Raw genomic sequence first — 14,585 nt, forward strand, 5'->3', positions numbered from 1 at the left:
GACTCATGGGTATATTGGTTGTTGATATATCCCTCAGCACTTTGTAACATAAGCTCCCTGAGCTCTTCTGCTATTGTTACAATTGCTGTTGTGTCGTCACCTTGAAGGTTTATCCAAAGCTGAAGTCCGTTGTGTCTTCTTGAAATCAGCAGCATCACTTGAGTAAACAGAGGAATAAAAACTATCAACATTTAAACGGTGATTTGATTGTCGTGTTATTGTCAAAGATGTTATTGTCTTTCAATGTCAAGTATTTTTCCATAAATTACAAAAATTTGCTAATTCCTTTGCAAATTCCCTGCTGCTTTATACAATCTTAACCTTTACCATGGGAGTTAAAGTGGACCAATGCTATTATTGTTTTGTTAAAAACATTAATCTTTATAACTTTGAAAAGCTTTACTATATTGTACATTTCAAAAGAAATTTATTCATTTTCAAAAGAATATATTTCTAGTGCATGCACCTATGCTGTATGCACTGTTGATTTTCTGCACTAACTCTATAAAAATAGGTGATTTCAAGAAAAAAAAATTGAAGCAGTCAACATGAGCTGCACAATTCAAACATATCTTTTGTGGAAGCAAATCAAGAAAGGTCAGCATTTCTAAAGGATAGTGAAAGACTCAGGGAGGTGTGATGGTAACAGAATGTCCCAGGAACATCCTAAATCTAGTTCATTAATCACCTATGTTCAGTCATTAAAATAGAACTTTTTCCATGTGGGAAGTCAGTCCTAGTTCTGCAGGTTACTTATTTACCTAAATGGCAAAATTGTTTTTGAAATAAGATATCCTCCTCCATACTCCCATGTCCATTTTCATAAAGGAGACTGCTTGGGAGGGGCACATACCCTAGTCCATCAGCCTACAAACATTCACAGGGAAAGGTAGGGAATTCAACATTTTATGAGCTTAGAACTTATTTAGAATTATGGAGACATAGAGCAATATAGTATGGATAAAGGCTCTTTGGCCATACCAGTACATACTGATCACGTCATCCACCATCTGGTCCCAATTCCTGCATTCAGCTCACTTCTGGCACGTTCCTGCTTTGCATACATGTAATCACTAGATCAGCCACAGAACCTCAGCCCTTCTGTTTGTTATTAAGCTAAATAAACCAGGGTGGCATGGTAGTGCTAGGGGTTAGCACAACAGGCAATCTGGGTTCAGTTCCTGCCACTGCCTGCAAGGAGGTGTTATGTTCTCCCTGTGACCACACGGATTTACTCCAGGTTCTCCAGTATCCTCCCACAGTCCAAGGATGTACCACTGGTAGGTTAATTGGTTATTATAAATTTCCCCTTGATTCAGCTAAGATTAAATTGGGGGATTGCTGGGAGGCATGGGTCAGAAGGTCGGAAGGGCTTACTCTGCACTGTATCAAAATAAAATAACCTCCAAAAAAAAATTACTTGGACACCTTTGGAAAATATGGTTTCTTTGGTTAGTCTATCAGTGACAAAATATTTCCAAATTTGATGACTAATTGTTCTTGTGATATGATGGCATTTATAAAATGTTCTTTAATTGAACAAACAAATAATAATTCTGTGACTTCAAGTACAGCCATCTACAAATATTCCAAATGAAAGTAAACCTCCAAACACACTTTGTTATCAGAGGCCTTTTCTAACCAGCAGGTAGATGCAACAATTGCAATAAGGAAGTGATGAGGTGCCCAGAGGTTCATCTGACAAATCTTGTAGGGTTTACTCTTCATTTGATTGCCATTAATTGCTCTTATTAAATACATTTCAAACATAAGGAAATTATCCAAGCAGTAACGAATCAAGAAGCACAAATCACTTTAAAGCATCACAAGAAAAAGGTGGTTTCTGATTTGTTTATAATGATGTAAACTCTGATGTGCGAGAAAACATCAGACAAAATTAAGCTGATTGAGATGATTAGACAATAATAAAAGTAGCCAGGATCATATCAGGGATTAATTTGTAGCACTGCCACTTTGAGCAGAGTTGTGTGCTATCAAAGTCAGAGGCTTTGAGAAGCACCACTCAGCCCTGGTACCTGTTCAGGAATTCTTCGGACCGGAATCTGGTGATTACATCTTTCTTACGGCTACCTTTAATTACCCAAGTGCTGCTGATAAAAAGAACATTCTATCTAAGTAGTTATGTCTGGCTGTAAGCTTTAACAAAGTTGATAAAAAAAACATCAATTTGTGTGCTGTTTTTTGTCAATTGTAGTGTTGCTAAAACCTAAATAAAGAAAACAAAAGATTCAAGATTGGTTATATAACAATCAATTCATTATATTCATATACTGGAAATGAACTTCTCTGATGCTGGTATTAGTGAATCAATATGAAGATGACCTAAATCGTTCAGGCTTGAGAAGTTTCCTGCATTTAAAACAAGCATCATTGGTATAAGTTTGGTACAAGTACACTTAGTATTCAAAGTCGTAATGTATGAGCCAAAGCCTGGTGTGTATATAACAATTGCCCAAATATAAGGTTTAATGTCAGCCATCACAAATATGAAAATAACCATGAATAGAATTGAAGCTTCCATTTCCAATATCCTTTTATTTTATGTAAATAGGATATAGCTTCCCAAAAAACAATCACAATTTAAGTAAGTTCTAGATACTTCTTAATGTATTCATTTATTGTTCTGAAATATTTTCTTTAGAATATGTCTTTTTCCAAATATGATTCATGTTGATTGATAATTTGTACAAATCTGTGATACAAGCTCCTCATAATTACAGAAAAATATATTATTAGACATGCATAAGCTTTCTGACAAAGTACATTAGAAACTATTAAGTAATATTAAATACAGCACTCCTTTGTTCAAGCCTCAGATGTCATTCACCACCACCTACCTGGAACTTTAGTATTAAAGATAAAATTACGATAGAAGACAATATACCACAAATAAAATCAAACGAGTGTTTTAAAGAGGCATGGAATTTTGAATTATTTAATTATAAAGTGTTAGTCTACACACACAAAATTACTATCTTGGCATAGGCATGATAGAACATTAATGATGTCTTCACACTTCATTAAAGATCATTTATACTTCTTCAACAATCTCAAATACTTTTGATGTTTTTCTGCTGCAAGACCAGTTTACTGGCTTTCATTGCTTATACCAGAGGATGGGACAACAGTGTATCTCATAAAGGAGCAAGAATTAAGAAGAGCAGTTTGTGCATTTGTGCATTCCAAAAACCAGTGTCAGTTCCATAATGAAATGATTGTGAATGTAATCATTGAAACCACAAAATTCAGGTTGATGATCTTGTTGATTTGTTTTGTTGGTTATCAAAGTATGTGCACGACACTCTGAAAAGTATGAACTTCAGTACTGTTTCTCATTTAGGAGTTGATTTTATATCATTGAAAAATGTATAAATTCTATCACTAGTTGCATACTTTAATTCCTCTTGACAGCATTTGGTTTTTATTAATGTTGTTCAACCTTTGACCAGCAGGAGTCACATTTTGAAGACAAAGACACTAAAGACTGGAATCGGGAGCAAAACACCCAAAACCCTGGAGGGACTCAACTGGCCAAGCAGCTCAGTGGAGAAAACTGGACAGTTGACACTCCTGATCCAGACGAAGGGTCTTGATCCCAAGTATTAATTGTCCATTTTCCTGCATGTATATTTCTATGATGGTTGGATTCACTTTGTTTGTCGTGGGAAGAACAAATTTTGAGATTGTAATGTAGAATTCCATTTAAATTCATTCAATTTGAACAAGTGACTTCATAGGAGAGAGGCCGTGGCTTGTAAGCTAAAGTCTGCACTACATAAGTTCACTATTTTGCCGTCTGTTCACATTTACTTATTGTTATATTTCTTATTGCAACTTACAGTAATTTTTTAATGTATTATTCTGTACTGCTGCTACAAAACAAAGCATTTCATGGCATATGTCAGTGACAATAAACCTGATTCTGATACTGAACTGACAAGCCATCTTAGCGTAACAATGTGCCTTTTAAATTCCATATTAATGATACTATATAGAACTTCAGGAAATCTTACCGTTTCCTTCCATCTATCGTGTCGGATTTTGTCGTAGACACCTTACTTGGCCCAGTTGAATCCCTATATCAATGAAATCGAAAAAGCATCATTAGAAAATGTCACAGATTATGTAATTCAGTCAATTTACTTCCCTTCCTGAAAATAAAAGTTCAATAATACTACATTTTATAAAATATGAAAGCAGAATGAGTAAAGAAAAAGCTCTTAACTTCAATTTCACAATAGGATTAATTTAGTGATGCATATTAATAACAGCGTCAAACAATTAATCAATCCTTAAAGATAATTCACAGGTTGGCTTTGTACTGGATGCATCCGAACTAATGACAGTATACAGCAAAAAAAATACTTTTGCCATTGACAGATAGTGTTAATGTTACTGCATTACAATCTTTAGTGTTAGCCTGCAAAATTATTAATTTAAAAATTCAATTTATAAGACTGTGGCATTCAAAATATACCTTGTGTGCTACAAGTCAAAGAAGACACCAGCTTGCTTGGAGGGAGAAAGAGTTTAAAATAATCGATCGGGGGCAGTTGGCATATTTTGCACACCACAACCCCAAGGTGACACCAGATTACTCAGCGGGAGAGGGAGTTTAAAAGAAATAAGCGGGTCAGTCAGCACATTTTGTGGACCACCATCCCTGAGGAGCCATTGGATCATGCACAGTTAAGCACTTGGCAAGGTCCAATAAAAAAAATTAGGTTTAAATGGAGTGGCCTTTGTGAGAGAGGCCATTGGGTGAGTGAGACAGTACTGCAGTGGGTGTTGAGGCTTTGTTTCAATGAGATATTGGCAAAGAGAGGCTAGGTTGTAAGTAGATTTTTTTTGGTTATTTATTCTTTCTTTATTTCTTATTGCACATTTAGATCAGTGGGGGATGCCAGACAAGAGACTGGAATGCTCCTCTTGCAAGACGTGGGAGGGTAGGGAGACTTGCAGTATTCCTGATGACCACACCTGCAAGAAGTGCATCCAGCTACAGTTCCTAACAGATCATGTTAAGGAGGCGTAGCTGGAACTGGATGAACTCCAAATCTTAGGGTTTGATAGACAGGACATAGAGGGAAGTAGTGCAGGACACTGGTATCTAGGTGACCGTCTCGGGAGCTGGTGGAGGGGAAGGGATAGGCAGCCTGTCCTGTGGCATTCCCCTTGACAAAAGGTATACCACTTTGGATACTGTTGGGGGGGGGGCAATGACTTAGCAGGGAAAAGCCACAGTGATCAGCTCTCTGGCTCTGAATCTGGCTCAGAAAGGAAGGGGGAAGAGGAGACGAGCTACAGTGATAGGGGAACAGAATGGAAGTTCTGTTGATGAAAACAAAATTTCCGGATGGTTTGTTGCCTCCGGGGTGCCAGGGTCAGGGACATCTCGGATTGATACCACAGTATTCTTAAGTGTGAGGGTGAGCAGTCAGAGGTCATGGACCATGCCGGGACCAGTGGTAGGTAGAGTATCAAAGTACTGCAAAGTAAGTTCAGGGAGTTAGGTGCTAATTTAAAGGACAGGACAACCAAGGTTGTGATCTCAGGATTGCTACCCATGCCACATACTAGTGAGTCCAGAAATAGTGAGATCATATAGTTTAGCATGGGGCTATGGAATCAGTGCAGGTGGAAGGGCTTCAGATTTTTGGACTATTAGGATTTCTTCCAGGAAAGCTGGGACCTGTACATAAAGGATGGATTGTACTTGAACTGGTGGGGTCTAATATCCTAGTGGGAAGGTTTGCACAGGGTATTTAGAATAGAGTTGCAGGGGATGGGAACCAGAGTGCCAGAACAGATAGTGGAGTGGTTGTGGAGAAAGATGTTGTTAAACCTACGTACCTGGTCAGGAATCAGAAGGTCAAGCGTGGCAGGACTAATGCTCTGAACTGTGTGTATTTCAATGTAAGTATCATAGGAAAGGTGCATGAGCTTAGGGCTTGAATCAGCAGGAATTGTGACATTGTAACCATTAGTGAGGCTTTGTTGCACCAGGGTCAGGACTGGCAGCTCAATATTCTAGGGTTCCATTGTTTTAGACATGATAGAGTGGGAGGGATTAAAGGGGGAGAGATGGCAATACCAGTCAGAGAAAATGTCACAGTAGTGCTCAAGCATGCAGACTGGAGAGTTCATCTAACAAGGATCTGTGTGCAGAACTGAGGAATAAAAAAGGTATGAGCACATTAATGGGATTACATTATAGACCACCTAACAGACAGCAGGATTTAGAGAGGAGCAAATTTGTAGAGGGATTGCAAACTGCTGCAAGAGACATATGTGACAGCAAGTGATTTTAACTTCCAACAGATCGACCACGACTTCCAAGCTATAAAAGGGCTGGATGGGAAAAAGTTAGTGAAATATGTTGAAGAAATTCTCTAGATCAATACGTGAAGTCCCTTCTAGAGAGTGTGATACTAGATCTCCTATTACAAATTGAGATAAGGCAGATGACAGACATTTGTGTAGGGAACCACTTTGTATCTAATGATTATAATGCCTTTAGTTCCAAAGTAATTATGAGAAAGGATAGGTCTGGTCCTTGGGTTGAGATTCTAAATTGGAGAAAGGCCAAACTTGTTGATATCAGAAAGGATCGGGCAAGTGTGGATTGGGACGGGCTGTTTTCTAACAAAGGCGTACTTGATATGTGGGAAGCCTTCAAAAGTGAAATTTTGGAAGTACAGAGTTTGTATGCTCCTGTCAGAAAAAAAAAGGCGAGGATAACAGGTTTAGGAAACTTTAGTTTTCATGAGATACTGAGGCCCTGGTTAAATAAAAGAAGGTGGGAAGCAGGTGTAGGCAGGCAGGAAGGTATGAAGTACTTGAGGAGTATAAGAAATGCTTTAGAAGGAAATCAGGAGGGCTAAAAGAAGGTACGAGATTGCTCTAGCAGACAAGAGGAAGCAAAATCTTAAGGGATTCTGCAAGAGCAAAAGGATAGCAAGAGACAAAAATAATCCTCTGGCAGATCAGAGTGGTAATCTATGCATGGAGCTAAAAGAGATGGGGGCGGTCATTCACTTGGGAGATGGACTCAATAGTCTATAGATGTGAGTCAATGCAGCCATGAGGCCATGGACCCTATAGAGGTTACAGAGGATGATACGCTTGCTGTCTTATGTCAAATTAGGGTGGATAAATCCCCTGACCAGACAATAAGTTCTCTTGGACCCTGCAAGGAGGCTAGACAGAAATTGCAGAGGACTTGCAGATATATTTAAAACATTCTAAACCACAGGTGAGGTGCCAGAGGATTTGAGGATGGCTGATGTTGTTCTGTTGTTTAAGAAGGGCTATAAGAATAAGTCAGGAAATTATAGGTGAGCCTGACATCAGTAGTGGGAAAGTTATTAGAAAAATATTCTAAGGAATGAATATGTAAGTATTTGAATAGACAGGGACAGATTAGGGATAGTTAACATGGCTTTGTGTATGGTAAGTCATGTCTAACCAATTTCATGGAATTTTTTGAGGAAAGCTAATGAAGGCAATGCAATGGATGTTGTCTACGTGGACTTTAGCAAAGCCTTTGACAAGGTCCCACATGGGAGTTTGCTCAAGGAGGCTCAGTATATTCAAGTTGAGATGTGTATTGGATTAGACATTGGTTTCACAGAAGAAGCCAGAGAGTGGAAGTAGATGGTTGCCTCTCTAACTGGAGGCCTGTGACTACAATGTGCCACAGGGATCAGTGCAAGCTCCATTGACGCTTGCCATCTCTATCAATGACCTGGATGATAATATCGTAAACTGGATCAGCAAATTTTGGATGACACCAAAATTGGAGTTGTAGTGCACAGCAATGAAGACTACCAATGCTTGCAATCGGATTTGGACCAGCTGGTGAAATGAACTGATAAATGGCAGATGGAATTTAATGCACAAATTGTGAGATGTTGCACTTTGGGAGGACCAACCAGGGTAGGTCCTACATGGTAAGCGGTAGGGCACTGAAGACTGTGGTAGAACAGAGGGATCTGGGAATACAGATCCATATTCCTTTGCAAGTTGTGACACAAGTAGTTAGCTTGGTTTTGGAAAGGAAGTTTTCAGCACATTAGACTTCATAAATCAATGTACTGAGTACTGGAGTTGGGATGCTAAGTCAAAGTTTTATAAGACATTGGTAAGGCCTAATTTGGAGTATTTTGTTCAGTTTTGGTTACCTACATACAGGAAAAATGTAAGTAAAATTAAAAGCATGCAGAGAAATTTTATAAGGATGTTGCCAAGACATGAGGACGTGATTTATAGATTGAATAGGTTCAGACTTTATCCCCTAGAATGTAAAAGGTTGAGGGGAGATTTGGTAGAGGTATACAAAATTTTGAGAGGTATAGATAGGGTAAATGCGAGCAAACTTTTTTCACTGAGGTTGTGTGAGACTAGAACTAGCGGTCATGTGTAAGGGTGAAAAGTGAAATGTTGAAGGGGAACATAAGGAGGAAATTTTTCACTGAGAAGGTGGTGAGAGTGTGGAACGAGCTACCAGCGCAAGTGTGGATGCAGGGTCAATTTCAACAGTGAAGAGAAATTTGGATAGGTTCATGGATGGGAAAGGTATGGAGGGTATGATATGGCTGCTGATTCATGGCATAGCTCAGACTAGATGGGCTGAAGGACCTGTTTCTGTGCTGTAGTATTCTATGACTCTTTAAGAGTATCGGAGAATCCCTCCTAAATGATCCACAAGATATTAGAGCTGTACTTACATATTCCCAGATATCATAATAGTTCATAATGCTTGTTAATGTTCAGTTGTTTTATATGGCAAAGCTACTTTATCCAGGCAACAAAAGCAGATTAAGCGTTTTCTACCAGATTTTTATGGTTCAGATTAAAGGATTAATAGATCAGCTTATTGTAATGTGATTTGAAGCCATCACCATTAAATTTAAAGATGTGTGTGACATCTTCTGGTTAGATCCCATAACAAGGCAAAATCCAGTAAGTGTGAACAAAATTGATGAAACAACAAAAAAAGCAATAGAAAATAAGGGTTCACAAACATGACTGGATTTCAATTGTAGAATTAGTTGTAGGTTCTCAGAAAAACATGGTAAATTCAGTGCTAAATTCTGGTGCAACAGTTAGAACATAACAAAATATTTTCACCTGTTCAGACTTTCTTCTGACTTCACTCGGCTTAATGCCGATTTTCCATAGTTGACATCAGCTGAGCCATTCCTGTGAATGTAGAAGGTGTTTTTTTTGTGTGTTAATATTCATACAGATTTCAAACTTGGTGCAGCTCCTCACCTCCCCAGAACAGGTTGTTGGGATGGGGGAGGGTGATGTTGCATTTTGGAAATGATAGATTATTTTATCATGATCGCAACAGAGTGTGAGTGACCTTTCCATCCAATGCAGCTACAAGGAAGGCACAATGGCTGCATTATCTCATTAGGTGTCTGAGGCAATTCAGCACATCACCAAATATACTCGCAAATTTTTCCAGAGGTACCGTGGAGAGCATTCTAACTGGTTGCATCACTGTCTGGTATGAGGACTACTCAATAGAAGCTGCAGAAAGTTGTAAACTCAGTCCGCTCTATCATGGGCACTACCCTCCATAGCACTCTGGATATCTTCAAGGAGTGATGCCACAAAAAGGTGGCATCCATCATTAAGGACCCCCATCACCCAGGACTTGTCCTATTATCACTGCTACCATCAGGAAGGAGGTATGGGAGTCTGAAGGCACACACTTAATGATTCAGGAACAACTTCTTCTCTCTATCTTCAGATTTATGAATGGACCTTGAATGCATGAAGACTACCTCACTACTTTTTGCATAACGTACTTACCATAATAACTGCATTATATTAATAATGAATAATCAATAAATACACTATATATTTACGGTAATTTATTGTAATTCAGTTTTTTCATTATTATGTATTGCATTGTACTGCTGCCACAAAGCAACTAATTGCATAACGTATGCCAGTGATATTAAACCTGATTCTGATTGTGAAATCAGAGACGATTATTGACTCACTGACAACTTCAGCAAAAGCAGTGGATTATTAAGATTTGATAGCACCAGAAGGGATGTGGAAAAGATTTACAAGGATTGGAGAATTATAATTATGGGGAGGGACTTTCTCTGCCGGGATTATTTCTTTTGGAGCAAAAGAGAGTAAAGGGAGACTTACTTGAGCTGTATAAATACAGAGCTAACAGTAAGGACACACTTCTCTTAGCAGACAAGGGGAACAAAGAAGGATTATTAGAGAGTTCAGACACTGTCTGAACTGTTGAATTTGTTTGCATATGCAAGTTGCATTCCCAAATTGAGATTTTGATGAAGTTTTGCGAAGTAAACACCTTAGGAAGATAAGAGGAAGAAAGCTGAGCCTGAGTTACTCAAGTTGCTTGACAGTAGTTGACACAACAATGCTATTAACAATTTGGTATTTTGAGTTATTATTGTCACACGTACTAAGGTAATGAAAAACTTTGTTTTGCATGCCATCAAAACAGATCATTTCATCACATTAGTGCATTGAGATAGTACAAGGGAAAGACAATAACAGAATGCAGAATGAGGTGTTACAATTACAGAGGAAGTATAGTGCAAGGAAACAATAAGGTGCAAAGTCATAATGAGGTGAATTGTGTGCCCAAGACTCCATTTTATTGCACTCAATAGTCTAATAACAGCAGGATAGAAGCTGTCATTGAACCTGGTGGTAAGTGCTTTCAAGCTTTTGTATCTTCAGCCTAGTGGCAGGTGGCAGAAGAAAAATTGTTCAAGGTAGAGAAGGACTCAGACTTCCGGCATTTCCCCTCTCCCTCCCTCCAGCCCCTCAGCCCTCTTGCCCTGAAGTTGATCAGGATTAATAATAATCTGAAGGAACCGCAAAGAAGTTGAAAACAAAACATGTAAGTTCTTGTTTTCCATTATTCTAGGAATACAAAATTACTTATTAAATCAATCAACAAATGCAATTTATTGATGGTCAGTTCAAGGAAGATAAAATAAAAGCTGTTGTACAAGATGCTGTTCGATACTTACTGAGAATTGTCTGATTGGGTATTTTTAATCCATTCACCGTCATTCAGTAACCGAGTTTTCTTCTTAGTTTCACGGATGACCTGGTCTCTTTCATCTAAAAGTGAAGTTTAATACTTTATCAAATAGTTATAGTGAAGGAAATATGAATGATAAAGCTATATCATTGGAAAGTAACTACTCAATGAAAATAACTGAACTGTATATAAATAAATAAGTAAATGTTTGCATAAATACAATGATCTCAAATATGCTTGCTGCATTTTTCAAAAGTAGCTTGACTGGCATGACATCTATTGCCCCTTAACCAAATAGCTTTCCAAGCCAGACCAGGCCAGGATGACAAATTTCCTTCTACTGGATGATATCGACAAAACAGATTGTCTTCTATAAACTGAAACATTCTCTTTCACTAACCTGACCTTTTTAATTTTTTTCAGCATTTTCTGATTCTCATTTATTTTTAATTTTCCTTTACAAAGGACACTGCTACCCTCACTAGCTTTTCTTTTAAGTTCAAGATTTATTGAATTTGGATTTACCAATTATTCCAACGTAATCTGAATTGACATCCCTACATTCATAGTCCAGGCTCTTACCAATGATTCTAAGTCACTTATCTGTTGAACATTGAACACGACATAAGCAGTAGAGTTTTCAAATTTCAGTAGAGTTTTCACCTGATAAAGAATATCAAAATTACCAACCTGAGGTGGAGGATTTATCATCTGTGAATGCTTTTGATATTTTATTAAAAAATGACATGTTGAATAATTTGTTCTTGCTGTTGGTTCTTCAAAGAAAAATACAACAATAGGGTTTACCTATAAATAAAAGGAGAAAAGTTCAATGAAAATTTCCAGTTCATAGCCCATTGTTTCTTTGTTTATTTAAGAAATTGGGAACAATTTTCTGTAAAATGAAATGAGCAATAATCACAAGCATCAACAGTGGTACAAAACAGAAGGATACAATAGGCATGGATTTGGGAAATTTGTAGTGAAACTTAGAAGTACCAAACATGCTTTGTCTCTGCTTTCTGCCTGCGAATGTGCCAAAAAAAAGCCTAGTGCATGCAGGACTTGTAAGGGGAGCAGAGATGGAAATTTGACAATGGCAGTAAAGGAAATGGAAGTGATAAAGAACATCAAAAAATTATGAAAGCACAGAGAAAAAAGTCATTTTTCTGGAAACCTTACATATCGAACATAAGTTAAGTGGTGTTACAAGCATTATATCAATGAAACTGCAATTCCATGTCCGAGTCTCAGAGAAACCTTCAATCTGTTTATTGGTTGACTTTCAATACGACTTTAAAGGTACACAGTAAGAATGTAAGTGTTAACAAAAATTTCTTGTGTATATCAGCAATAGGGCAAAATTATCTCAAAAGCTGTTGGTCAACTTTTGTTACGACATTTCATTCACCACTACTCTGAACTGACTACAACCTACAGATTCACTTTCAAGGACCCTTTACAGCTCATGTTATCGGTATTATTTTTATGAGCAGTTTTTTCTTCTTTTGCACATTGTTTGTCAGTTTTTGGCTGTTTATAAATAGTTCATCATAAAGTTCCATTGTATTTTTTTCCCCCGTAAGTGACTCAAAGAAAACGAACCTCAATGAAATATGTGGTAACATATACGTACATTGAAAATAAATACACTTTGAATCCTCTTTACCGTCATGGACATGTACAAGAGGTGGTGCTTCAAGAAAGCAGCATGCATCACTAAGGGCCCGCACCATCCGGACATGCCCTATACATTGGGGAGGAGGTATAGGAGCCTGAATACCCACACTCAGTGATTCAGGATAGCTTCTTCCTCTCCACTATCAGATTTCTGAACAGACATTGAACCCATGAACCCTTCCTCATTATTCCAATATTTTGCTCTATTTATTTATCTCATAGTTTATAGCAATTTTTGTCTTTGCACTGTACTGCTGCCACAAACCAGATTTCGCACCATATAAGTCAGTGAAAGTAAACCCGATTCTAATTCTGATTTTAAAGGTAAATTTATGATTTTCCCCCTACTTGTCATTGTTTCACGTCGTTTCTTTTCTTAACTGATTTTTCTGTGTTTGCAGACCCTCAGTACAGCTTAATTCCTGAGATTTCCATTTCCTGCCAATGACCATCTGCACTTTCAACCTCAGTTGAGCATGATCCCAACATTTGTGTGTAAACAACACATTTCACTGGATGTTTCGATGAGTGAATCTGAATCTGACCCTGATCCCAGGAGACAGGATGCCATGTGATCTCCACTATCTTTAACATAGAAACCAGCTGTTTGCTTTGACTAACCAGGCCAAGGAACCAAAGCAAAATTTTGCCATCAGAAATAAAAAGTTTTAATCCATTGGTGAGCATGTTCCACCTATTTTACCAGAAGGGGGAATATACTTTATTCACCTATACCAATATTTGGCCTTGCAATAAACTACAATTGTGCCCTCCACTTTAGAGGATGTGTTTCAGAATATTGGTGGCAAGAGGCAGACAGCATTGATCAGCATGCCAGAAGACACAAGAGATTCTGCAGATGCTGGAAATCCAGAGCAACACACACACAAAATGCTGGAGAAACTCAGCAGGTCAGGCAGCATCTATGGAAATGAATAAGCAGTCAATGTTTTAGGTTGAGTTCCTGATAAAGGGTCTTGGCTTGAAATATCAACTGTTAAATCATTTCCAATGATGCTGCCTGACCTGTGAGTGTTCAGAGGACATATTTGTAGATTTAATATTTTGACTAGGATGTTCTTCAGTATCAGAGGAAAGGTTACTCCATTGGCTGGCTAGAGGAATATTGGTCAGAACTAGACCTTAGTGAAAATGGAATGTAAGTTTGCAAACTTTTGTGGTGGGTTCAAAACCACCAAAGCTGCCAATGCTGTCTTTGACTATGCATAGCCCTTTCTGAAGCTGAGGCTGTACTAGCAACAGTGCTTCACTTCAAAATCTATTTTATGTTAAAATAAATTTGTATTGGGCATTTATAGATCTTGATGCTACGAGACCTTTTTTTTTATTGGTAATTGATTTAGTATTGTTAAAGAGATAAACTTTTGCTTTTCAAGCCATCCAGAAAGATCATTTCCTACAGACACACACCAAGGCAATCTGAAAAGAAACAGAGAACAGAATGCGGAAGGTGGTGGTACAGTTACAGAGAAGGTTCAGTGCAAATAGACAAATAAGGTTCAAGGGCCATTACAAGGTGGATTGCGAGAGCAAGAGTTTGTCTTTATTGTACACATATGGAAACATGTCATTGTTTTTCAGTTGGGAATCTACATGACTGCAAACCCACAACAAAGTGTCTCTGAAATGAACCGACCATCAATGATGTAGTTATGTCAAACAAATCGTAAGATTGTGGGAATTATTTCATCTCATGTACTGAGAGAGTTGAAAGTAAAATTATCACAACTTACTCCAAGGTGAGTAGAAATAGGATACAATTAATAATCTTCCTAGCAATGTCTAAATCCTTAGAGTTAATTTTTAAAAA

General features: G+C 37.9%; 1 protein-coding gene across 1 annotated transcript in view; it reads right to left on the reverse strand.

Moving 5' to 3' along the window:
- scel (sciellin) overlaps window positions 1–14,585 on the reverse strand; it is an 81,138-nt gene that overhangs the window by 52,839 nt on the left and 13,714 nt on the right. Inside the window, exons 2-5 of the mRNA XM_059969162.1 lie at window positions 11,765–11,881; window positions 11,061–11,154; window positions 9,154–9,225; window positions 4,035–4,097 (exon numbers count right to left, since the gene is read on the reverse strand). Of these exons, the coding sequence (XP_059825145.1) occupies window positions 4,035–4,097; window positions 9,154–9,225; window positions 11,061–11,154; window positions 11,765–11,822 (287 nt within the window). The 5' untranslated portion in view covers window positions 11,823–11,881. The remainder of the gene's footprint in view (window positions 1–4,034; window positions 4,098–9,153; window positions 9,226–11,060; window positions 11,155–11,764; window positions 11,882–14,585) is intronic.

This window comes from Hypanus sabinus, chromosome 5 (genome assembly GCF_030144855.1).
Source record: "Hypanus sabinus isolate sHypSab1 chromosome 5, sHypSab1.hap1, whole genome shotgun sequence".
Classification (NCBI taxonomy): domain Eukaryota; kingdom Metazoa; phylum Chordata; class Chondrichthyes; order Myliobatiformes; family Dasyatidae; genus Hypanus; species Hypanus sabinus.